The sequence below is a fragment of the Tripterygium wilfordii genome, chromosome 3 (genome assembly GCF_013401445.1).
Source record: "Tripterygium wilfordii isolate XIE 37 chromosome 3, ASM1340144v1, whole genome shotgun sequence".
NCBI classification, from domain to species: Eukaryota; Viridiplantae; Streptophyta; class Magnoliopsida; order Celastrales; family Celastraceae; genus Tripterygium; species Tripterygium wilfordii.
Genome location: NC_052234.1, coordinates 7,270,222 through 7,295,277, shown reverse-complemented (window position 1 = coordinate 7,295,277; position 25,056 = coordinate 7,270,222). Strand labels below are relative to the sequence as shown.

Sequence of the window (25,056 nt, the reverse complement as noted above, 5' to 3'; positions counted from 1 at the left end):
CTTCATGATGGTGTTACAAGGATGTTGCACAGTGTGAGGTATATTCCTACTTTGAAGAAGAATTTGATTTCTTTAGGTACTTTCGAGGCCAAAGGGCGTACAATCACCTTGAAGGATGGTGTTTGTAAGGTGGTTTCGAATTCGCTGGTTTTGATGAAGGGCAGAAGAAGAAATAATTTGTATTACCTCTCAGGGAGCACAGTTGTAGCTGGAGCTGCTGCAACAGTTTCTACTGATTCAGATGAAGCCTCTCGTTTGTGGCATATGAGGTTGGGACATGCCGGTGAGAAGGCTTTCGAGGGAATCGTTAAGCAAGGCTTACTCAAGGGTGTTAAGAGTTGTAAATTAGATTTCTGTGAGCATTGTGTGTTGGGGAAGCAAACTAGGGTGATGTTTGGCACTGTAGTCCACCAATCCAAGGGCACTCTAGACATTCATTGAGGTTTGTGTTCATTGTGATGTTTGGGGACCTTTCATGGTTCCATCTATTGGTGGGAAGGGATACTCTATGACATTCATTGATGACTATTCATGGAAGGTATGGGTATATTTCATGAAGCAAAAGAGTGAGGTGTTAGAAATCTTCCTTAGCAAACAACACAATGGCCACTCTCAACATCCATCTCAAAATATATCCCAACATCCATCGTGCCTAAAATATACCACAAGATCCACTTAGCAGCCTACCAGTGCTGCTTCCTAAGATTATGCATGTACCGACTAACCATACCAACAACATGTGAGATGTTAGGCCTAGTGCACACCATACCATACATCAAACTCCCAACAAGACTAGCATAAGGAATCTCTTTCATATGGGCTTGCTCCTCCTCAGTTTGTGGAGACATCTTAGCGCTAAGTTTAAAGTGGGGGGTCAATAGGGTACTTACAGTTTTAGTGGTAGAATCTACTTCAAAAAGCTACAGCACCTTTTTTAAATATTTCTTTTGTGAAAGCTTTACAATGCCATTCTTCTGTTCCTGAGAGATTTCCATGCTAAGAATCTTCCTAGTTTCACCAAGGTCCTTCATCTCAAAATCTGAACTCAAAAGAGCCTTCAATTTATCAATCTCCACCTTGCTTTTGCATAATATCAACATGTCATCAACATACAAAAGCAAATGATCTCTACCACCCGTGGACTAAGCTTTCCGCTGAACCACGTAAATTTCGTGTCTCTTTACTTATTGCTTGATTTACTTGCTTATTTGGTGATTGGATGCTTGATTGATCAACCTATTTAATGCTATTGTGTGGGTAATTGTTTATTTTAGCACAACATACCATTCATGTTGATTGGGGTGTAAGGCAAAATCTCATAAGTATTTATAGGATGTGATTCATTATTGTAACAACCCGACCCGGAATGCGTTACTTTTGGTATCATCTTAATCAATCTTCTAATTAATTCAATCATTAAGTCATCGAAAATTTCGGCAGCACCTCCCCTATTACGGAGGATGCCAACCTGGAGTCAATGCGCAGCAAATATCACAATTACATTCCCAATCCTAGGCAGGACCTCAGGCCATCTAACAATTTATATCACAAATAAATTCTCAAATCTAAGCAGGGCCTCAGGCCACCTAACAAATCATATCATCAATAAATTCTCAAATCTAAACAGGGCCTCAAGCCACTTAACAATCACATATAAATTTCCACACACAATAACATGTATAATCAAACAACCAATGTAAAGAGCAATCCTGCATGCATAATCCATTATCAGGACACGAAGTCCAAAAACCTGGTTCGGAAGTCCCGATCACACGGAACACCCTCTCAACCGTCCATTCATGTAACGACCCATCCCGACAGGATCCGACAGTCGTTACAGGCACCATGGGCCACTACCCCCAACCCATCCCGTCCACGCATGGCACGGAGGTTGTTGGTGAATCAACATATGCGACAGAGTCATGATGAATTACAAATAATACTTTGTTTTAGCATGGATTGATAAATATTTGCATCTAGGCAACACAACGACAAACCGAGTTGAAGGGAGTCACTCAAAGTTAAAGAGACATCTTACTACTTCTGTGCATGGTTTTGTGACATCGTTGGATGCCATTCACTTGCTTTTAGAGGGTCAATTAATTGACATCAAGGCATCTTTTGAAGAAAGCTTGACAAGAGTGCTAGTTCGATTTAGGAACCTCTTGTACAAAAATCTGGTTGGGGTAGTATCAAATGCTGCATTAGTGAAGATAGAAGCTGAAGTAGTGGTTGCGAAGAAAATGGGGGTTGATCAATCTGCGTGCACTCACAAGGCTTTACACAGTCTTGGCTTGCCTTGTGCATATATGAGTGGGGCTTATCTACTACAGGGCATGAGCATACCAGTAACTGATGTGCACAACGTGTGGAAGAAACTAAATTTAAATTCCTACATGACAGATAAAAATCAAGAGGTAACGACCGTTACAGAGCTAGAAGAAATTTGCAAGACTTTCAAAAATTCAACTATTCCACAAAAGCTTGAAATGAAAAAACAATTGCAGATTCTTGCAAAACCAGGCATCTCAGATGCATTAGAGCCACCAACAAAAGTTAATGTGAGGGGAAGGAGAAAGACTGCTAAGAGACCACGGTTAGATGATGAAATTTCTACAAAGCGTGAACCTTTAGCCTTTGAACGTGCTTTAGAAAAACATGAATTCGAGGATCTTCCAGTAACACAACAGTCTCAAGTATCAGTTGGAAAAAGTATAAGGATGAAGGTCTATCGGACGAGAAAACCAACAACTGCTAATTGGATCACTCAGTTCCCTGAATTTTTGCAACCACACATTACAGGGATTGTTGATGTGCCAGGAGATGGACATTGTGGATACAGAGTGATTGCTAGCTATCTTGGTTTAGGTGATGATGGTTGGAAGAAGGTACGAAGTGATCTTTTAGAAGAGTTGAAGAATCATTGGGATGAATACAATAAGGTACTTTCTCCTTTGACATCCACTGAAGAGCTCATTGATAGTGTTGATGTTTTGAGAATTTTTCAGATTTAAGGCATTGGATGACCATGCCTAACATGGGCAATGTCATCTCATCTTGCTACAAGGTGGCAGTTGTTCACATTTCAAACATACAATGTTTGACATTTTTTCCATTAAGGGATTCACCACCATTTGAGGCAAACAAGGATGCCCTCATAGTCGGTTATATCAATGGGTCTCATTTTGTAAGGTTGGAGTTAGATGAGGATTCTCCCATACCACCAGTTTCGAAGATGTGGCTTGATCATCGTCACGTAAAGGCAAGACATTGGCTTACACAATATACTACAAGGATGGAGAAGTTGAAGAGCATAATGGCTACAAGAAAGGCTAACATGGCTATTGTGGAGATTCTTGATTGATTAAATTATTTTGGACTATATTATGAAGATTTTGGAGCTGCTTTTATGCAGATTTTGGAACTATTTTGCGCAGAATTATGAAGCTGATTTGGTGCAGATTTTGGAGCTGTTTTGGTGCAGATTTTAGAGCTGTTTTGTGTAGATTTTGGAGATGTTTTGTGCAGATTTTAGAACTGTTTTGGTGCAGTTTTTTGGAGTTGTTTGGTTCAGATTTTTCACTAATCTGTGCAGATTTTGGAACTATTTTGATGCAGTTTTTTGGAGTTGTTTTGTTCTTGCTTACTTACTTACCAAAAAAAATAGAGATCATTGTTTTTTTTTTTTGATAAGCAAAAAGAGATCATTGTTTGCTATGTTTTTTGTCATTGGGGTGTATTTAATAAATGTGTCAATTTTTGATTATTTGGATTCTATGGGGTGTAGATATACTGGAGTGTCATTAGTAAAAACTGGGGTGTAAATAAAGCTCACCTGTTAGCAGCCCATACTAGGGTTAAATAAAAAATTTGTTGGGGGCCCGGGTTCGCTTGTACTGATACGTGGTATAAAATATATCTGCATTGTCGTGAGTAGCTCGTTCACAATTTTTGAGCTTGAAGGAATGGCATGCATGGCAGTCTTATCATTTGGGTAAATATTATTGCTCCCTAGATAAAATGGTTTCATGTTTTCTAAACCTATTTGATGCGACTGCTTCATGAAATGTGTCTGCCTCCTCATATATGCTCTCTAGTGGCTCCACTTGTTTAGAAATCAAGATGGTAAGTGATGCAAGTGTGTGTGGGATGTGTTTGTGCCGAAATGGAGTTGACATGTAAAGATACAAGCCTGTCATAGTACCTTGGTTAACAATGCCCGTGCAATAAACAGATTGGTTTAGTAATTTGTCTTTGTACTAAGCAATTGTTACTGGTGGCCAATGTGCTTTCTTGAAGTTCCACATTATTATAACCGGGAAAGGAAGCATAGGGTCAATACATAGCAAAAGTAATATCATTAATGTTGGACAAGCTTAGCCATGCCAAATGCTGCAGCAGATGCAATGGCTCCGATGAGGGCAGTTTGCAGGGCACTGGTAAAAGGCTTATTGCCTGTGAAGTAACCCTTGCCATAGCCGAAGATGAGCAAAGCGATCAAGGTCACAATAACTGATGCAATCACGGCCTCCTCAGCTCTTGGAATGAACATGTAAGGAATGAGAGGAACCAGTCCACCCATGATGTAGGCAATGGCAATAGTTAGAGCACTGTATAGGGCTCTTCTTGGATCTGGCTTCTCCAGCCCCAATTCAAATCTGCATCACAAAAAAAATCACAATACTAATATATTTCTTTTCAGGCCCATTAATCGAGATATGGCCCCTTAAGAATCAGTCAACATTACGACATGTATAAAGTATCACATTACTATAGTTTGTTTAAATGTGCCCAATTGCATTGCACCTGACCCTATCACGGAGTGTCTGCACCGCCTGGGGCTTTGTCGCCATCTTTTAAGTGAACCCAGCAATTATCTCAAACATACCAGTTTATATATATATATATATATATATATATATATATCCACTAACAAATTCTCATATGCGAAATACACACTTATGTTTTCACCATTGATTTTAAACATGTGAGACTCAAACCACTTGATCCCACTTGTTATTTCACTCATCCACTCTCTTAAAAATAATGTGTATTTTAAGTGCGCATAAGAGAATTTATATATATATATATCCTTAATTACTTAACTTTGTGAGCCTAATCTTCCAAATTAATTATAATTGTTAAGCAATCAATAATCTAAATAGAAAAATTAAGGAGAGGAGTCAGTTACTTCATCATGAAATCAAGCCATGCTTGAGGCTTCTTCCTCAAAGCATTCACCACGGGCGCATACTCATGCGGTTCGATTCCATACTGTGCTAATATCTCTGCCACCTCAGCAGCCTCTGTGATTTTGAAGATCAACGGTCACCGCACAACATTTGAGATTCCAAAGACAATAATCGGACGGTTCAAAAAACATACCAGTGTCGGGAACTGCGATGATCTCTTCTTGCTCCCTCTTCAGTTCCGTAGCATAGTGATCAGCTTCACTTTTGGCTGCCAAGTACCTGCACATACACCCACCCTAATTCAATCAATTTTCCTACACTTTCGATCCAAACTAATATACGCAACAGGGGATTAATTAAGATATCGAAATTGTATTGTACCCGCCAAGTCCCATGGAGATGGCGCCGGCGGCGACCTCAGCGATTCCGGCTGTGAGGACAATGGACGAGGTAGCATTGGCTCCGGAGAGACCGGCAGCGAGGGCGAATGGAACAGTGAGGCCATCGGATACTCCAATTATGATGTCGCGCACAATCTCACCGGCGGTGAAGTGCTTCTCCTTGTGGTGGTCGAGAAGGCTCTGCTTCTCCGCCTCTAGGTTTGTTTGCGTGGTCGACGCCATAAACAGTAAGGGAAGGTTCCTCGGCGGCAACGAGTGGTGACGGGATGCGTTTCAATTAATTGATAGTGTGGTGTGTGTGTGTGTCGATATACTAGGATAATGAAGGATTTACAGTTTTATCGTGGAGGACGCACGATTCCATTACAGCCACGGTTACTTCTGGACCCGTACTTTTTTATTTATTTATTTTTTTTGAAGAGGCAGTTTTTGTCTTTAATTTACTGCCAAATATTTCTTCACAAAATATAATATTTGTTCCCTCAATTATATCCTTAGTTTCACTTTCGTCCTTAAATTTTTTTCTGCTCTTAACTTCGTCCTTCAATTATTGAGAGGTATCTATTTCGTCATTCAAGTGAGAGAGTAGTTGAAAAAATACAACGTAACATCTATTTGACATATCGAAGTAATAATAGTTGGTAAATTTTGACAAATGTGAACAATATTATCCTTAACCATTAATGTTTAACACTTTTAGTGTTTAAACTATACAACAAACATAATTTTTCTGATGTCGGAATCATTTGAGGAACGAACATGATGCATTTGAATAGTTGAGAGATGATTTTAAGAGGAAAAAAAAATTTAAGGACAGAAATGAAATCAATGGTATAATTAAGAGACTAAATGTATATTTTTTCCAATATTTCTTTCCTATATATATTTCTTTACTATTATATAGGTTTTTTAAGCTGCCAAATATGTCTTTCCTATATATATTTATCTCCTATGTATATGATTTTTTTTAAGGATATATACTATTTGCCTTTGATTTGCTGTCAAATATTTCTTTCCCATATATATATTTCTTTATTATGTATACAGTCCTTTTGAGGTGTATTATTTGCCTTTAATTTGCTGCCAAATATTTATTTTCTATATATATATATATATTATTTTAAAGATAAATATTGGTATCTCATTTATCCCAACAGTTCCAAGTAAACTCGTGGATTCCACATGTTTCACATGATGCACATGTACAACTTGTAGTTGGGCTAACTGAAATAGAAGATTTGTATCTTTATAGCGCTATGTATCCCTAACAAATTCAGTCATAATCAGTCATAACATGTAACAATGTAATAACGAAGTAAATGTAATTAAACAATGTAATAATAAAATTTAATGTAATTAGATATAAAGAGTTTTCCTTTGTATCTAATCACATAATTTACTGAAAATTAGTGTGGACTATTTAGATAACGAAATAATTGAAATTACAGAAATGGAGTGTATATAACGAGTTTTTTTTTTTTTTTTTTTTTCCCTAGGCTTAAGCTCTACACACTGCACAAACCAGAGAGTATTAATTTTCCTCCAACAAAATCAAATGAAAACGACAAGAGAATGAGGCTTTAGATCTGTTTGGCGTGTCGTTTTCTTTTCTTTTTGGTCTCGGCGTGCGCTCGACACACGTGAAAGTTGTTTAGAGCTGAACCTGTAGTGGATAAAATCATAAAAATAAAAATAAGAACAATAAAAAAATGTTATCACTGCAAAAACATTAAAAAAATCATAAATATGTGTATTCAGCCTCCTGAACCCAACCATGTATTAATGTATAATTAAAACATCCCATATTTCAATCTCATCAATTTAATTTTTGTTTCGAATAAAAAAAAAATTTAAATTCATTAAATCAAATGCTACAAACTTATGACTTAAAAAAAAAAAAAAAAAAAACTCATGGACCCAAAAGGGTTACAGATAGGGCTCGGCATCGGACCGAATCAGAAATTTGCGGTGCAGGCTCTATTTTGAGAATCGGGAGACGGGTGTCGGGTTGGCCTCGGGCCAGGGTTGACTCTCAAAATGAGGCCCATGCCCTTAAGGCTCAGGCCTTTGGGTAGGGCCTCGGGGCTTTGGATCAGGCCGGGCCCGAGTTTTTGACTATATAATATTTATATATGTATTTTTTTGAGTAAAATGTATTATATAAATACATATGTGTAATATATATGTATTATGTATATATATATGTACACATACATTGCAATAATATATATATATATATATGTATATTACATTTACATATACATATATATATATATGCAGAAAGTGCACACTGGGCTGTTTGTGTATATACATATATATATATGTATATATATATAATATATGTAAATATATACATATTATATATATAAATAAATAATTGTATTACCTAGTCGGGTTTGGATCGGGCTCGGGCCAGACCAAAATTGGCCAGAGATTTCGGGCCTGAACCGACCCCAAAAATGAAACCCAAGCCCGTCTAAGGTGTCGGATCGAACTACCCAGACCAGATCAAATTTCGGGCCGAGCTGAGTCTAGGCCATCGAGCCAAATGGTGATCCCTGGCTACAAAGGATCTACTACAACAACAGATCCTGGGCACCCCCGCGAAGGTTATCCAAACTGCACAAGACACATACATATATACAAAACTCTATCCCTTCTCTGTTATTTTTCTCTCTAGTTTTAAAACTAGAGAGGCTGAAGTGGGGGTCGTTATTCGGTTGTTGTTAACAGTCTGTTAAGTGGGAGAGTTTTCAGTTTCCTTGCAGGTCAAAATCAGTACCTAAACTCCTCCCACCAAAACCTCTTTTTAATTCAAAATACTGATTCGGTCTATTTGCGCGGCACAAGTGAACCAAAAACCCACATATAGAACGCAAACAATTTGTTTATACTACTACTTTATTTATTTTTTTTGTACCGGCCGGCCAAATTGTACCATGGGGGCCCCACCGATATGATTTTGATTCTGGTATTGTTATAAATCCACACCCCCATACACATCAACAATATTGGTTGTTTTGGATTATCCGGTTCTCATGGATACATCGAGCTTGCACGGCTTTGTTTCTCCTTAGACCCAAGCAAATGAGCTAGATATAACTCACTCAAGCCTAGGAAAAGACATTGTAAGTGGTTAAGGGTGTGCTTGACTTATAAACAAGACATTAGTGTCCACATCTTTCGATGTGAGACTTTAACACTCCCCCGCACTTGTGGGCTGGGTTATGCCAGACCCAACAAGTGAAGTAAAGGTCATGTCCAACTGGACTGAATTGTTTCGATACTATGTCGTAAATCCACATCCCCATACACACCAACAATATTGTAGGCTTTGGGTTGTCTAGTTCCCATGAATACATCAGACTCGCACGACTTTGTTTCTACTTAGGCCCAAGCAAATGAGTTAAGCCCAACTCACTCAAGCCTAGGAAAAGGCATTAGTGCCCACATATTTCGATATGGGACTTTAACACTCCCCCGCACTTGTGGGCTGGGTTATGCCAGACCCAACAAGTGAAGTAAAGGTCATGTCCAACTGTACTGAATTGTTTCGATACTATGTCGTAAATCCACATCCCCATACACACCAACAATATTGTAGGCTTTGGGTTGTCTGGTTCCCATGAATACATCAGACTCGCACGACTTTGTTTCTTCTTAGGCCCAAGCAAATGAGTTAAGCCCAACTCACTCAAGCCTAGGAAAAGGCATTAGTGCCCACATATTTCGATGTGGGACTTTAACACTCCCCCGCACTTGTGGACTGGGTTATGCCAGACCTGGACTGAATTGTTTCGATACTATGTCGTAAATCCACATCCCCATACACACCAACAATATTGTAGGCTTTGGGTTGTCTGGTTCCCATGAATACATCAGACCCGCACGACTTTGTTTCTCCTTAGGCCCAAGCAAATGAGTTAAGCCCAACTCACTCAAGCCTAGGAAAAGGCATTAGTGCCCACATATTTCGATGTGGGACTTTAACACTCCCCCGCACTTGTGGACTGGGTTATGCCAGACCCAACAAGTGGAGTAAACGTCATGTCCTTGTGGACTGGGTTATGCCAGACCCAACAAGTGGAGTAAACGTCATGTCCAACTGGACTGAATTGCTTAGATACTATGTCGTAAATCCACGACCCCATACACACCAACAATATTGTCCGTTTTGGATTGTCCAAATCTCATGGATACATTGGGCCAGCACGGCTTTATTTCTCCTTAGACCCAAGCAAATGAACTAGGCCCAACTCACTCAAGCCTAGGAAAAAGTCTTGTTAGAAGTTAAGGGTGAACTTGACCTTATAAATAAGACATTAATGCCCACATCTTTCGATGTGGGACTTTAACAGGTATTTGAATCGTACGGGTATTTAAAACACTGCTTAGCAAACTCTCACCAAGTACACAATTAACTTCAACCAAGTACAACAGTACGTACTTTTTTGCAACCTTGGATTTCAAATGTTGAGCAGACAGAGTAAAGTAGTCCTCCACCATAGTCTGCTAAGTGACAACAACCTAACGTCCACTGGCCATACAACATAATTAAGGTATTTCAAAAGAAGCATAAAAATAAGACTACTTTGTTCAAGTTAAGTGTTGCAAATTATTTAACCAGTAAATATTTCCAGGAAAAAAAACACTATTGAGTTTATTTGATAGACAATTTTGACAATATCATCTACGATAGCATGAAGAAAAATAGAGAAGATAATAGTTTTGTGGTTTTTGTGATGAGGTACATCATTCCCTATTATTTAAGGGTGTTTTGGACTTAACAATGAAAATAGAGACATTTTAGTAATGAAACGAGAAAATTGTTCAAAATAGAACAATTTGGAAAAGACAATAATATGATCTCAAAATTGTTTGGGAATATGCACCCTAAATAGCCGTTCGTTGCTCCAAGACAAATGTACAATAAATTGTTGTCCAAAATTGTTAACCAAACGGGCTCTATAATAGCTGAAAACAATATGTGATAAAATTCAACAAAACACCCTCTCAATATATATACATAAACATATACAAAAAGAGCAACAAACACTAACAATTACCATCTAGACATCTTTTTTTTAAAATGCAAAGGAGTAATCAACAGAGAACAACAAACTTAGGAAGGGTACATAGAACTGGGAAAAAAAAAAGGTTATACACCTAGACTAATTATGAATTTCATAATGATTGCTGCTATGTAATAACAACAAGAATATGGTTGTGGAGTACTAGCTCTCCATGAACTTGTATAGACACTCTTCAACTACTTTATGCAACAACTTCAATCAAATCATACAACCTCATAGGATCAAGTTCCAATCATTCACTTCATTACAACATTACCTTTTTTCCCCAACTAACTTACGGTATGGTAACAAAACCATCACTGCATATTTGAATTTAGAGACCATGACAAGTCTTACACCAAAACAAAGTCATACTAACTAAACTTTAATGGGATCCTTGTAGGGTGACATCAAAGAAGGTCAAAATATGTATATGTTTATATATCCATAAGAAGCCCCAAGGGAAAAAAAAACAACAGAAAACAATTAACTCCAAGCAAAAGTTTGAGAGCATCTCCAACCCACAATACTATTTTGGGGGACAACCTCTCCCCTATTTTAATCCAAAATCTATTTTAAGGGATCCCTATTTTAATATCACTCCAACCACATCCCCCATTTCAACATCACATCAAATATTTTATTATTTTTTAATATAACTACTTTTAACTACCTTCAAGTTTAACTTATTATTAATAAATACAAATAAATACCACCAAGTCATTGTATTAAAAGTTAATGTCAACAAAAGACATGAAAATAAGATGACTACAAACCACAAAATCATCATATCAACACTCACTCAAAGCTCGTTTAGCTAATATCTCTGCCTTGCGACTCTCATAGTATTTTGCTAAACTTGGAGGCATATCAGTAGTGTTAGTAGTCATGATTCTCTCCTCTTCCTTATTCTTCTCAATATCAATCATTTCTTGTTTTTGCATATACTTTTGCTTCTCAATATCAATCAAATCTCGTTGTTGCGTGTACTTCATCTTCTCAATATCAATCAACTCTTGTTGTTGCGTGTATGCTCTCTCAAAACGAGTTTCTCTTTTTGTGCTCTCTTCATCAAATTTTAGTAGCATGGTCACTGAAGCGAGTGGTGAATCCCCATTGTCACGATCACGAGCTTTGCCTTTCCGAATGCGTTCTTTCTCTGCTTTTCTACCGGGTGGTCGCTCTAATCCAACAAAAGTGCTTGGCACACTGTTCTCCTCATCTAGATTGACAATGTTAGGACTAAGTGTAGGAGAAGATTGTGGACTTGCGTTCTTCGTGTTCTTTGTCTTTTTTGTAGACTGATCCATTAACCATTTGGGGTGATGTCTTAATTCATGCCAACAATGTAAGAAGTGGAACGCATGACCTTCTATACTCTTGAACATTTGTTGAGCTGCCATAATCTATAAAATAAAATGACACAATCGGTGATATAAAATGCAAACAGGTTTGTCAACTAAAATGCAAGCAATCTGTTAAACAAAAAATGCAACCACTATATTAAATACAATGCAACCAATCTGCCAAATAAAATTAAAACAAGTTTGTACCTTGTCTTGATCAGTATATCCACTTTGTTGTCTTCCTTCAATTTTTGCATAATGTCCACAGAACTTATTAACCTCTCTTTGTATTTTATCCCACCGATGTTGCAGTGAACCTTTGGTTCGGAATATATTCTCACTTTCCTTGTTTTCATTGAAGTATTTTTCAATCCTTTCCCAATATGCTCCTAACTTTTGTTGGTTTCCAATCACCGGATCTAAGCAAATATTTAAGTACGCCGAAATGAGCATCATATCATCATCTATAGCAAAGTTGGATCCCCGTTGATTCTTCCTAGCAATGGAAGAGGTATTGGAAGGGGTATTGGTGACTTGAGACACATTGGGACTATACTCATTAACGTCACCATAATCTTGGGTAAACAAGGGATCATCGGTACTTGATCATCCACTTAATAGGCTGGTGAAGTATGAACTGTTTTGCGAATCCATCTACATGTGATAGAGACCAATGCAACCATCAAAATTCAATTACAAACAAAGATTACAGGTGTTCAAGAACTAGAACTATGAAAAATCGGCCAAGTGATCTAAACTGCTTTTTCAAGTGATCATTAAATGTAATCTGATACTAATAGGCATAATAAACTAATATGTAATCTGATATAGATCGAAAAAAAAGGCAAAAGCATGAGATGAGATGAGATCAACACATACCGATCGTATAAAATGCAGGGGAAGACACAAATCATCAGATACAGTCATAAAGATCACATGAATGGCATGGGAAGACTGAAGACTCAAAGGCATGAGATGAGAATATGAGATATAGTTGTGCTGGTGCTTCACCAATGCTCAATCGAATGCTAGTCAAATGTTTAGAGAAGGAGATGGAGAGAAGACCCAAAAATCATACCTGGTCAAATGTTTCAAGGTGATGGGAGAGAGGAGGAAAGCGCAGAGGCAGGCGATAGTTACGAAAGCTTTGATGGTGCCGATCTAAGTGGTGGTGCCGATCTAGGTCAGGAGAGGAGCAAGGTCGCGCGAAGATGGAGAGAAAATAGGAAGGAAAGAGAAAATAATAATTTTTAATGTTTTGAGGGAGAGTGGAGTCTCCCCAACTTTGATCAAGATGTGAGAGTTTCCTTATTTTGCGGGTGAATATGAGGGACTGGTTGGAGCAATCAAAATCAAAAATGGTCCCCCAAAATGGTATTTTCTCTAATTTGAGGGTACCGTTGGAGCTGCTCTGACTTGCATCTTTTTCCATAGGGCTGCTGTAAAACTAAAAATATCAAACATGCAGTCAGTACTCCACAAGTAAAAGTTGTACAATATGAAAACTTAATTCAATCGAATAACTAATATTCATACCTCATCATGGTGATTAGGCTTCCCAGATTTGATTCAACATATGATATCATACGTGAAGCAAGTGACTAGTGAGTAACAAGACATTAGGCTTTAGGGTATTAGGCAATTAATAAGGAAAATAAATCGTTGAAATCGTGTGTGAAATTCCGATTTCAACGATTTCACATGCGATTCAACACGATTTTGAGAGATTTCCAATTCCACCACTATTCTACTTGGTCTCTATAGTCTACCTTGGTAACAAGACAACAATTAGAATGCAAAAATAAATTCTCATCACACAATAGGAACTTAAAGAAAGAACCCTAATTTAATACCAGATACATGATGACGTCGGCAACTATTATATTAAATAAACCATATCATTAAAAATTATAAAAAAAAAATTGTTAAGGAAACAGAGAGATACGAAAGATCCTTAGAAACTCTTCAGCTCAGGTCTCCAAATTTTTTCAGCACTTTAAATCTCAGGAGAACAAAAGTTAATTTCATCATAAGAGATAAACAAGATCTTCAATTTCCATTGTCGTAAATATAGACAAACGAGAACTACACAAAAAAAATTATCTGAAAATAGAGCTCCAGAGAAGAAAGTTATCTTCTAATGGCTCAGCCTCCTCAGTTCAGGTCTCCAAAAAAAATTTCCTCAAAAACTACTTCAGAAGAACTAAAGTTTATCATCATTGGAGGCAGCCCTATAGGTCTAAAAGCCTCTAAAAACAAGTACCATAGACAAATTAAGACACCCCTTGATCCATCATTTGAGTTTAAACCAAGCAGGAGCACCCCTCTATTAAAGATAGAGCCTTGGCCCTAGTCTTCCAAGCAAAGCTATAACAGTTTTGCGACTCCAGCTAGCTAAAGAAAAGGCAATTCCACTCGGATATTCGATAAGCCGAGTACAGTAGAGAGAAAGACAGCCCTCGTGGTGGGGCTTTGGGTTTGTAGATCGTGCAATGAAATGGGGCAGACAGAAGTTATAAATAAGGAAGGTCAGGAATAACTTTTCTATAGCCGAGGTCGAGATGAAAGAAGAGGACTTTTCCAATGGAGACACCGGCAGAGAATCCATATGGTAAGACCGAATTGAATACAATCAAATCAACAGCAACCGAATAAAATCGACTGAAGTACGCTTTGTTCATAAGAACATAACTAAATATAAAAGAAAGAGGAAAACACGAGTATATCACAAATTTTGAAGGCTGCATAACAACAAGCATTCACAAAACGATATAAACTAATACGCAAACTATGTCTCTTCAGTTCAGGTCTCCAATAAATTTCCGCAAGGAGAATTTCTCAGAAGAACGAAAGTTTTAATGTAAATCATCATCAGAGACCAACATTATCAAACTAACGCATCGTTACATTGACAACATAAAAGAGAAATAAGCAGAGGAACTTCAGAAGTGGAGGATAACTGATCTCGTTTTCAAAAGGCACCCAAGCTGCAGCTTGGATATGGCGAGTTGGGGGACTGAGAAATAGCAAGCAAGCAAGCAAGCAGCTTTTATAGCGTTATTTTGGGGCTGTAAAACCCTAGACCCGCTCAGCCTCGTTATTACGGGTATTCTTCTCTGCCCTAATTTGAAAGAACAACATTATTTTCACCTTATTTTTTATTAAATATATTTATTTTAATGAATTTTTAAAGGATTAATGAGATGTATTTAATAAAAAATGAGATACAAATAATGTTCATCAAATTCAAAAGTTGAGGTTTATTGATTTAGTGATCAAAATTATGGGCTCCAATATAGAGTTCGGGCTCATCCTGAACATGTTATGATTTGGGCCCTTTTAATATCCAAAAATTTTGGCAGCCCCACCCATGAACAGTGACACATGTAGGCTAGTAACAAAGAAAAAAGCCAGCCATTGATGTAATACATTTATCAAAGATTTAGGAGTACTAGCAGACCAGTTGAAGTGGTTCTGGGAAGTGTTTCAAAATTGGGCGGGAGGTTTGATTTCTAATTTTTGTCGGGTTTGAGTTTGGGTTTAGGTCTAGAATTATAAATAAAGGAGCTGATTTTAGTAGGCATGTTATTGATGGAAAGGTACAATTAAAAATGTGATCTAACCAATATTCCTCCGCCCAACAGCTTCTTAAAATAAAGGTAATGCACATATAATACCGTGAAATGTTAGAAAAAGAAAATGAGAGAGTGACAAAATAATAGACATTCAAAGAAAAACTTATATTAATTAGCATATTAGTCAGTGTAAGTAATTGGTTCTCTGCATACTCACTGTAACATTGAGTCATTTGTTGTCTGCAAATTCACTTCAAAACTCATTATTAATAATAATGCAAACTGATACAAATACATTGTAGTTCTCCACCCCTCTATTTGTAGTTATCCGCCCATTGGGTAGGGCTTAGAGCACTCCAGCAGCTGCCCTAAACAAATGTAAATTATAGCAATAAATGTAAATTTTCAAAATGCATTATATTTTATTGTTACCAAACTCCAATTGACTCCGTGTGCGGGCTAAATCGGCTTCAGTTTGGTCCTATCACAAAGACCGTCCGATTCCTTTTAAGTTCCAATGGCTAAAAGTTGAAGTGTAAATCACCTACCAAGATCTAATGGACTAGCTGGATGCAGCAACTGAAACAGTTTACCAAATAAATAATCAAAGATCACGTTCATTGCGTTCCCTATACAAACATGCCCTCTTTGGTTCATACCACTCTTGCATTTACATGCAACTGAATCAGTGTAAAAGTTTACAAAGAACGCTTATATCCGCTGGAAAGCAACTATAACCAAATAGACCATTTTCTTGTTTTATGCATTCATAAATCCCATTTATTATGGGAGAAAGTACATGTGAGACCTCGGAAATCTACCTAGTCCAATGAAAATACTCCACCACAGTACCTGCATAATCCATAAGAAACTGATTATTTTGAATTCAAATCCAACTCAAGTTGAAATCATGAACAACAAAGGAAGACGATAATATATAGTAGTCAGCATGAGGTGCTCCTAAAATTCATGCGATACAGATAATAAAATTAGTGTATAACTAATTGCCAAACTCTTCACACGCAAGTCATAATCCCAAATTCCAAAGTCACTCCGTGAGCCTCATGCTTACACTCTTTCCTGTGTTGATTTTTTGGCCCCCAAATTAATTAAATTTGTCAAAACTCAAAACGTAAATGGAAACGGTGATTATGATGAAGACAACAGCTATAAATGAGATAATAATTAACAAGCTCGATGAAAGAATTACAAAAGGTAATCAAAGTGATCTTTATAAAATGTGCTACCTGTTGCTGAACTTTTCAACAGCATCAGAGGCATAAAGAAGTGTCTCATTTGCTTTTTCTAGAACCATATAGAGTTCCTCCCCCCTTGTAATTCGAGCAATAACCCAAGCATTGTTTTTAGTTCTAATGCACACTTCCATATCCATATCCTTCTCACCACCAGCATTATCCGTTTCTCTTCTTTCCTTTTCCAGATCTACTTTTTCTCTAAGCGTACTCATGGCAAGCAAAGATTCCTGCAGTGCAGCAACAAAGAAACAAAATGAATCGAAGGATATATCACATCTCTGAGAAACTAATCAAGCAGAGCAACTACGGGAATTCATTGAAGATCAGTATCCACAATTTTTGAGAGTTCTTAACTGCAGTAGGATCAACAACTTTAGCTCTAAATTTTATCAGTTGCAAAATTCTTGACCAATGACACAGTATTATATCTACATAGCATATGCCAAACCCAGATGGCAACAAAACATCACTTTGGCTGTAAGAGAAATTTGCTATCAGAGACACTAATAGAATACAAGGGCTAAAAGAGATGCAAAAAACCAAAAAAAATGGTCTGTTAAAAAAAGTGGTTTGAAAAATTAATCTAATAGTCTTGGAGAACTCTATGTGAACTCCTTAAACGTTTGCGAAATTAATCCATCAGTATAACCCAATACCATGTGAACTCCTCAAACAGTGCCAACCAGGAACAAGAATTGGTATAATGCAGATGTTTGATTGTTTTGTCTGGAGGTTCCTCTATTTATGTTGTTGAATGTCACCTACTAGACTATTTGTCAAGATTTCCAACAACAACTATTCAAAATCCAGTCGCCATCATATCACCAAGAAATCAAACTGCACATTGATAGAACAAACTAAAAACAAGTAATAAAATGGAAACCAATTTTACTTCTAAGAATCTGGAATCACAGCTTTGGAGTATTTATCAGTGCCAATGCAAGCCATTAGCAGAAGATTATGGCAACAAGCAACACCCAAACATATATCAGTTTTGTTATAGGCATCAGCATCTAGGAAAAATGTTAGGAATTCTACATTTTTCTCACTTTCACCTATCTAGGCAAAAAGTAAAACATTTAAATCTTTTCGATCAATTTTTGCCACTCCTTATTTCATGGTTCCTAGCTCATGTTGACCTATTAAGAAATTTGATAGAATAAGGGATCCTTTGCAGTAAATGTCAGAGTGAACACTAAGCATGCATTGTAAAATGAAAGTTGATCAAATTCATTTCCTTTTGAGATACATAGAATCTTAGGAACAAGGTAGTTAACAAACTCACAGAGCAGCAATGCCTATTTGATTATTTATTTATGTGCACAAAGATAATGGGTGCATATGATATGAAACTCTAATGAAATAACCAGAAGCATTAAAAAGGGGTAAGTTGATCAAGTAAGATAGCCTTTTATGACCAAATAATGTGAGTTTTAAAGGATCAGTAACTTCACCAGGAGAAATTTCATTTAAAATTGGACCAGGGTTGAGTTTAGGACCTTAGGTATATTCTGCAAACTGTAATACTTCAGATTTTGGAGTTAAATTTCGGCCCTGACATGTTATTCAGTTCAATTTATAAGTACATGCTAAGCATACTAGATGAACGCGGTTAGCCTAGTGAAGGAGGATTAAACATACATCGCACCACAGCCAACACAATGACCCAGAATTGTTCTAAGTACCCAAACCCTCAAATTGTGGTCCTCATTGCCAATTAGAAGTTTTTGTAAACAGTGTTTGACTTATCACTCATCTCAGTCTATAATCTAGTATCATAAGTATTACAGCATACTAGCATATTATTAGAAAATATGGACCATCAGTATCTACAGTATCTTGAGATAATTTTGTTCATAGTAATGTATGTATGACTTTTACGAATAAAGGTGATTTGCATACAATTAATAGATTTTGATATTCTAAAAGAAAATTAATGTAAAATGCATATACATCATAGTCAAATAAATCTCTATTTCTTCTATTTATTAGGAGAAAATCGTATTTAAGGGAACAACTTCAGTTTTCTAAATGCATAAGAAATTTATCAAGAGGAACACCAAGGTGGTGTAACCAAAAGAAACAAATTATAGGGCATTAAAGTTAATGTTCTCCAATAGATTGTTACGAGAATCTGATAACCAGAACACAAAAGTGCGAGAACAAGAACAAATATTATTTGGTTTATTTATAACTTTTTTTTGTGGACTAAATATAATTTAATGGTGCATTACCTTCGTTAAAGTTGTAACCTTCCCCAGTGGAGAAGCCCTTGATATATTTCTGTCACCATTCACCAACAGGTAACGATACCCCTTGACATGATAAGCATTCTCGCCACCCCACCCTTTTGAAAGGATTTCTTCAACTTTCAGCATCTTGGATGATGCCTGACAATTTCAGTAAGAAAGAACAGACCGTATTCAGGCAATCAAAATATAAGCTTCCAATACCTGAATTTCAAGCTAAATTACTTTCAATTTTCAAGGATATAGCTGGTACATTACAAACAAGTAAGGACAAAGCTAGCATACTGATAATATGTGGGAGCAAAAGGAAAATTTTCCAATCTAATTCAAAAGTAGCTCCAGAATGACTAATTAGGAAGCTAATACAGATAACGGCAACGTGTATATAAATATACCAAACAGAAGCCACATGACATACCCAGTGGAAGATATATAACACAAAGTGGAAGCACTAAAAGGGCTGAAGTGACTGACAGTCTCCAATATACAAAATTAAGTGCAACGATTATTAGTTGACTAGGGAAACATTGCCACTACTTAAACTCGAGAAGTACAATAACCTTTCTACTTGAGCTGTCGCACATCATAGGCATCAGCCTTCTAATTTGTTTCTAAGATATCTGTTCTCTATGAGTATTGTGATTATTCTAAATATATGGACATACTGAAAAACTATTGTGATCCTAAAGAGCCACAACCTTAGATCTTCCTTTCCACGTTATAAAACCATTCCCTATCCATTAATTGAAATTTAAAACAGCTCTCATTTTCCCTTTTTCCTGTCATATTAGGCTCCTGAGGATTCAGATATATCCCATACTACTAACTCCCAGACAGTGGTGCAAAATCAAAAGCGCATACAACATGAAAAGCTATGACAACAGGAACTCCCATACTTAAACACACATAAAACTCAGAACTAAGATCATTTGACACAAGAGGGGCAATGGAGGGACGGTGGGTGGAGGGGAGAGGGAGGTGGGGCTATGCATTCTGGATTTACTTTTCTTGCCATGTCTCAAATGGTGCATCAACATGCTTCAGATGTCTTTTTCCTTATTTTTTTAATGCAAAACAGTGTTTCAGATGATATCATAATTACCAAATCTACCATGTCAAAAGATGTTTGCCAGCTGCAGTAAATAGACCACAAGAGATCAGAAATAAACTTCACAATAACAATTTGGCCTCATCAAGATGAAAAAAATAAAGCCCCACATAAAAGATAATAAATGAGTAATGGTGAATTGAAGTGGAGTCAAATATCGTGGGACAGAGGGAAGGTTCAAATGAAAGGATAGACTAGCCATGACTTTGCAATGATGTGGGGATTTAGAAAATAGTCAAATGGAACTCATCAAAGTTAAGGATAGTTAGGAAATGACATACAAATTAAAAGAGTGAACCTACACGGGCGAGGTTCAATACCAGTCAATTTATAATGATCGTAATAGATCAGGAACTTACATTTTCAAGAGCTTGTTGCTTCAGCACAGAAAGACCTTGATCCCCATTAAAGAGAGAGGAAACAGGAATGAGAATCAGTATGGTAAGGCTTCTGTATTGATAAACACAGAGATACATTCTTTCCTCGGTCTGCTGGAGCCAAACTGTCGGGGTCATAGAAATAAAGCTACCAACTTCGACACTCCACACATCAGTGACTAGAAAACCATCCTTTCCTCTGAACCACTTGTCATGCTGTAAAGGCCTTGTTACATTGTAAGCATTATCTCCACCATGGGAGGTATCTCGTGAGCCATAAAGTGGGTCTGAAACACTACCAGACTGTATCATTGTAGACCTGACAGATGCATGAGATGCAGGATTCCCTTTTCGTAAATAGGACCAATAACTTTTTCCGGAGGATTGTGCACGAGGGGTCAATCTAAGAACGGCATATGTAAATAAACTTACAGTGTCACCCTGTCAAAGAACAGAACTAAGGTTAGCGTCTCAGACCACAAATGTCCTGACTATTATATCCAAATAAATGCATCAAGTTCTTGAGAATCCTCCCAATATACATAGCTGACAAACACTAAACCATACAATGACTAAGAAAACCATTGGTATAAAATGAGCTTGGAATATCAGAGCATACTGGAGGGAGAGTTGTGGACACGAGCAGGTCCTGAAATAGAATGAGCGAGTAGCACGACATGTTACCAGCACAAGACTCCAGTGTCCTGACGAGGGACTGCAAATCAAATGCATATAATGAGTAAGAGCAAATTAAAATCACAAGCTAAAAGATCAATCCTTTAATAGCATACTGTACTTACTACTTATAATTGACTTTCAATCAAGGATAAAAAAGAAAACTGAGAAACAATTGAACTATCAATTTCCTTTTATAGTCAGTATATGTTTATGTACGGGGAAAATTCATTTTTTAGGCATTGCTTATAGCAACGAATTGTACTGTTGAATTGACATGGAATTCATTGATTAATAATAAAACAGCTAACTTAAGGATGGACGATGATCATTCACCCATTTTAAGAGAACTAAATTTTTTTCTTGTTCTGAAAACTTAATTGTCATTGAAATATATATGCATTCTTCTTTTTTATCAGATAATAAAAGAGAGGCTGAAAACAATTTTTTTACCCCTTGATTATCAGAAGGATGAGTCATGAAGAATTATCATGAGCTTAAACCTGACAACTTTAAAATCTAGTAACTACATGCCAAACACATGAACCACATGAAGCAGAACCAACCATGACATGCCAACAAATGGAGTTAATTTGAAAAGGAAAAAAAAAGAGCGAAATAAAGAACAAAAGAATTCTAGTCTATGTTGATAAGATGTATTACGATAATGACTGGGTAAAATATTGAGAAGAACCACGGGTTCAAGTGGTTCCCCAAAAAAAGTACAAAAGAAAAACAATAAAAAAAAACATTGGGTAAACGATTCTGGTCGGGTTTAGGGATGCAGAGAATCAAGCCATTACGAAGCACTTTGAGCTGTCGCAATTAGGCATAGCTCCAATTCAATACCAGTCAAGTCCGATTTGAGTTCAAACATAGGGATGAACTCGATCAATTATAAGAGCTAGCATTTGAATATTGTAATATACAGCTCTCAGCCAAACTCGAAAATCAATTTACATATTAAGCGTTGTATACAGGCAAACATGCAGCCCAGTGGCAGAGTTGCACGGGTGCAACCTCTGGTTATAGGTTCAATTATTCGATACAATCTCTCCACATATTATGTAGGAGTAAGGTTTGCATACATACTACCTGTCCTCGACCCCACCCACTACGGGAGTCCTGTTCACAAGAGTTGTTTACCTTTTTATTAAGCATTAATAATTTAATATATTATTATATTTGATTTACATTGTCTTAAATTGGAATTTGAGCTTATTGCTTTTTTAAGAGAAGCTTGAGCTAAAAATGGAGCTCAAATGAACTAATGTAGCTTAAGTTGTGCCGAGATGAGTTGTGCAACTGGTGGTGATGGAGATGATACCTAAGAGTATGGTAGGAAAGCCTCATAGTAAATTATAAGTTACAAATATAGTATAAATCATCATTGGATCTTGATGTGTAAGTGATCAGCAAATACATTTGCAGCATACTTCTCTTAAAAGACAAACCTGAACTTCAATTGCAGCCTCCCGACCCACAGTCAGCATCTGTACAGTTCCACGTTCCTTCAAACAGTCACGGAATGAGGGCAACTGGAGTTTCTTCCCAACAAAAAAATCTGCCTCAAAGAGAAAAGCAACACATAAGGGATAAAAATACAGCAACTTGAGCAATACTTGCGCATCTCAATTCCAACAGATTCCATTCGATACAGCAACTTCAGCATTACCCCAGCAGCACTTATCCAACGGAGAATGCTTTTGCAGTGCTGACAATTAGGAACTTACAATGAAACAATTTGAACAAAAGACAATGACAGAATGAATTTAATTCCAATTTTAGTAGGCATGATCTGGCATGATAATTTACCACTCAGATAATCCATGATGAAAGGGTACAAATGCGATCGAACCAGTCCTCCACCAGGTTCTTTCTCAAGTAAAGCTCTGATATAACCATAAAACATCACAAAGAGCTTGTGAACTTCCTTAAGAACATTACGTAGATCATCGCTCCTCCATATGGCTTCTCCCTCAAGACTTTTCTCCACCACCTACACATGGTAAAGTACTAATTAGAGCTACTTGTTAAAAATACAATAAACAAGCATCTAAATCGAACCATTAAGGAATTATTTTTTACATATAAGTCACAAAAGAACATATATATTATCACTCTTTTGAAGTTATTTATAGACATATTTACATTAGAATGATTTTTCCATCAAAAAAAAGACATAGAAAGAAATATCAAAGATGATTTCAATGAGTTAAAATCTTAACTACCACATTTCACAAACCAACAACAAAAGATCCAGAAAAAATTCATTCTATTCTAATAAAGTATTTTTGCAAGTTAAAAGGATTCATTCAAATTTCATGCGATATAATGAGTCAATGTCTTCAAATGCATGGACGGGACCCATTAAAATATTAAAATATAATATTTAATCGAGAAAGTATAGAACAATATTAGCAGGATGTTCTAGAAAGAAACACGTTTCTTACCATCACCATCCAAATATCTGACTCTGCTTCATGGAAAACATGTTGATGCCTTTCTGCTTCTATTACCTCACAAGCAGCCTCTGGAGAAAAAATTCTGTACATGATAGCTGTCATGCATTTCATAAAGCATACAGGATTCTACAATTTTACTGTCTTCAACTGATTGAAAGCAAATGGACACCAAAGAAAATGGTGCCTATCCAGGAAACACTCAACATATCCATCTAATGCTGGAAGCAATGAAGAATTTGAGTATTGTTTTTCCATATTGCAACTTTAAAGTTGTTCCTTCAAATTCTTTTGCCCTTCATATGCAGACTTTTTTTGTCCAACTCCAAATAATCAATAATTAGCATCATGGACAATTTTAAGCAAAGAACACATTTGAACACCAAACTATCCCAGATGTCATTGAAATCGTGCACCATGCAACCATATTCATGCTCAGAAACATATTGATCTATACATGAATATATACACACATATATATAGATAAGCATCTATAAACATGCACATACATCCACAAAAGCAGAATTTCTACTCAAGCAACAAAGCGGCTACTAACCTTGTAAATGTAATAAGACCCTCACTGATCCCTATTGTGGAAAGCTGTGATGACAAGGGAAAATCGGCAGGATAAAAGAATAAAATCTTGTCCAGCTCCTGCCCTTCATGCTGTCCTCTTCTCAAGTCAAATATGCAAAGTTGGACTCCTTCACCGGCAGTACTAACAGAAGCAAGTCCCATAATTTGTTCTGATTCCTAAACATTCACATAAAGAACATCATGAGCTAAAGAGACCACAGGAACTGCATTAATTTAGGTTTAAAGAGACATTAAAAAGGCACAGTAAACAATCAATTCATATTGGTCCATACTGGCATATTGAAAATTCTTCATTTCGTGCATATAGTACAGGTATATCGCGGATGATGTAAACCTCATATCGCAGAAGTTACAAACAAATCCGTCAAAAATTGAAGACGATAACATACCTGTGAGTGGACTGCAACTGTTCTTTCGAAGATGAAAACCTCCAGGAAGTAAGTGGATTAGGGTTAGAGTTCCACGGTAAGTCGCGAAAGCGGGAGATTAGGGAAGACCTGTAAAATGCGATATCCACGAACGAAAAACCCACCGAAAACGTCACATTAATCCATTTGGAGTAGATGAGCCAAAAAAAAGGGGAAAAAAATATGGCAGGTAAAGAATTGAATGACAGCTTGAAAGTCCACAACGGAATCGCAGATCGGTCTTTCACATACATTTAGGCCCATCTGCCGGTCATGATGAAAATAGACATTCCTCTTCCACCGTCAGATCAAAATAATACGGAGTGGACTGTTTCCCCA

The 25,056-nt window shown here is 36.9% G+C and overlaps 3 protein-coding genes and 3 non-coding genes across 9 annotated transcripts; all 6 read right to left on the bottom strand.

The window, feature by feature from the left end:
* Positions 1-4,331: 4,331 nt before the first annotated feature.
* On the bottom strand, positions 4,332-5,934 carry LOC119984842 (vacuolar iron transporter 1). Its single transcript, XM_038828975.1, has 4 exons — positions 5,574-5,934; positions 5,386-5,471; positions 5,192-5,306; positions 4,332-4,658 (listed from the first exon to the last, which is right to left on the bottom strand). Exons 1-4 carry the CDS (start codon positions 5,813-5,815, stop codon positions 4,361-4,363), a joined length of 741 nt encoding a protein of 246 aa, XP_038684903.1. The 5' UTR covers positions 5,816-5,934; the 3' UTR covers positions 4,332-4,360.
* Positions 5,935-11,328: 5,394 nt separating this feature from the next.
* Positions 11,329-14,434, bottom strand: LOC119984829 (glutathione S-transferase T3-like). Of its 2 annotated transcripts, none has more exons than XM_038828956.1 (2): positions 13,090-14,434; positions 11,329-12,071 (listed from the first exon to the last, which is right to left on the bottom strand). In XM_038828956.1, exons 1-2 carry the CDS (start codon positions 13,441-13,443, stop codon positions 11,457-11,459), a joined length of 969 nt encoding a protein of 322 aa, XP_038684884.1. In that variant the 5' UTR covers positions 13,444-14,434; the 3' UTR covers positions 11,329-11,456. The 2 variants fall into 2 exon arrangements, with proteins under 2 accessions (XP_038684884.1, XP_038684894.1); XM_038828966.1 differs by lacking the exon at positions 13,090-14,434 and adding an exon at positions 12,219-12,650.
* On the bottom strand, positions 13,971-14,049 carry LOC119995748. The gene has a single exon (XR_005467707.1). It is a non-coding gene; the product is annotated as a small nucleolar RNA Z159/U59 (small nucleolar RNA).
* On the bottom strand, positions 14,160-14,238 carry LOC119995747. Its single transcript, XR_005467706.1, has one exon. It is a non-coding gene; the product is annotated as a small nucleolar RNA Z159/U59 (small nucleolar RNA).
* A 369-nt stretch (positions 14,435-14,803) lies between the features above and the next one.
* Positions 14,804-14,890, bottom strand: LOC119995746. The gene has a single exon (XR_005467705.1). It is a non-coding gene; the product is annotated as a small nucleolar RNA Z159/U59 (small nucleolar RNA).
* Positions 14,891-16,157: 1,267 nt separating this feature from the next.
* LOC119995371 (vacuolar fusion protein CCZ1 homolog B-like) lies at positions 16,158-24,940 on the bottom strand. 3 transcript variants are annotated; one of them, XM_038841848.1, is made up of 11 exons: positions 24,700-24,940; positions 24,270-24,466; positions 23,705-23,798; positions 23,067-23,250; positions 22,927-22,965; positions 22,706-22,815; positions 21,196-21,291; positions 20,559-21,017; positions 19,077-19,232; positions 16,834-17,069; positions 16,158-16,438 (listed from the first exon to the last, which is right to left on the bottom strand). In XM_038841848.1, exons 2-11 carry the CDS (start codon positions 24,449-24,451, stop codon positions 16,408-16,410), a joined length of 1,587 nt encoding a protein of 528 aa, XP_038697776.1. In that variant the 5' UTR covers positions 24,452-24,466; positions 24,700-24,940; the 3' UTR covers positions 16,158-16,407. The 3 variants fall into 3 exon arrangements, with proteins under 3 accessions (XP_038697776.1, XP_038697777.1, XP_038697778.1); XM_038841849.1 differs by lacking the exon at positions 22,927-22,965 and having other exon boundaries at positions 24,700-24,939; XM_038841850.1 differs by lacking the exon at positions 24,700-24,940 and having other exon boundaries at positions 23,705-23,784; positions 24,270-24,461.
* Between the last annotated feature and the right edge of the window lie 116 nt (positions 24,941-25,056).

What these genes read in the sequence shown, in the direction of transcription:
- LOC119984842 (XM_038828975.1), bottom strand. Translation starts at nt 5,815, where the DNA reads ATGGCGTCGACCACGCAAACAAACCTAGAGGCGGAGAAGCAGAGCCTT. An exon ending in ATCTCCATGGGACTTGGCGG is followed by an intron (nt 5,472 to 5,573) that starts GTACAATACAAT and finishes GTGTATGTGCAG; the next exon opens with GTACTTGGCAGCCAAAAGTG. An exon ending in TGGCTTGATTTCATGATGAA is followed by an intron (nt 4,659 to 5,191) that starts GTAACTGACTCC and finishes TTTGTGATGCAG; the next exon opens with ATTTGAATTGGGGCTGGAGA.
- LOC119995371 (XM_038841848.1), bottom strand. Translation starts at nt 24,451, where the DNA reads ATGGGACTTGCTTCTGTTAGTACTGCCGGTGAAGGAGTCCAACTTTGC. An exon ending in GGTCTTATTACATTTACAAG is followed by an intron (nt 23,799 to 24,269) that starts GTTAGTAGCCGC and finishes TATCATGTACAG; the next exon opens with AATTTTTTCTCCAGAGGCTG. An exon ending in GTTGGATAAGTGCTGCTGGG is followed by an intron (nt 22,816 to 22,926) that starts GTAATGCTGAAG and finishes TCTTTGAGGCAG; the next exon opens with ATTTTTTTGTTGGGAAGAAA.
- LOC119984829 (XM_038828956.1), bottom strand. Translation starts at nt 13,443, where the DNA reads ATGGAAAAAGATGCAAGTCAGAGCAGCTCCAACGGTACCCTCAAATTA. An exon ending in ACCTTGAAACATTTGACCAG is followed by an intron (nt 12,072 to 13,089) that starts GTATGATTTTTG and finishes TTTATTTTATAG; the next exon opens with ATTATGGCAGCTCAACAAAT.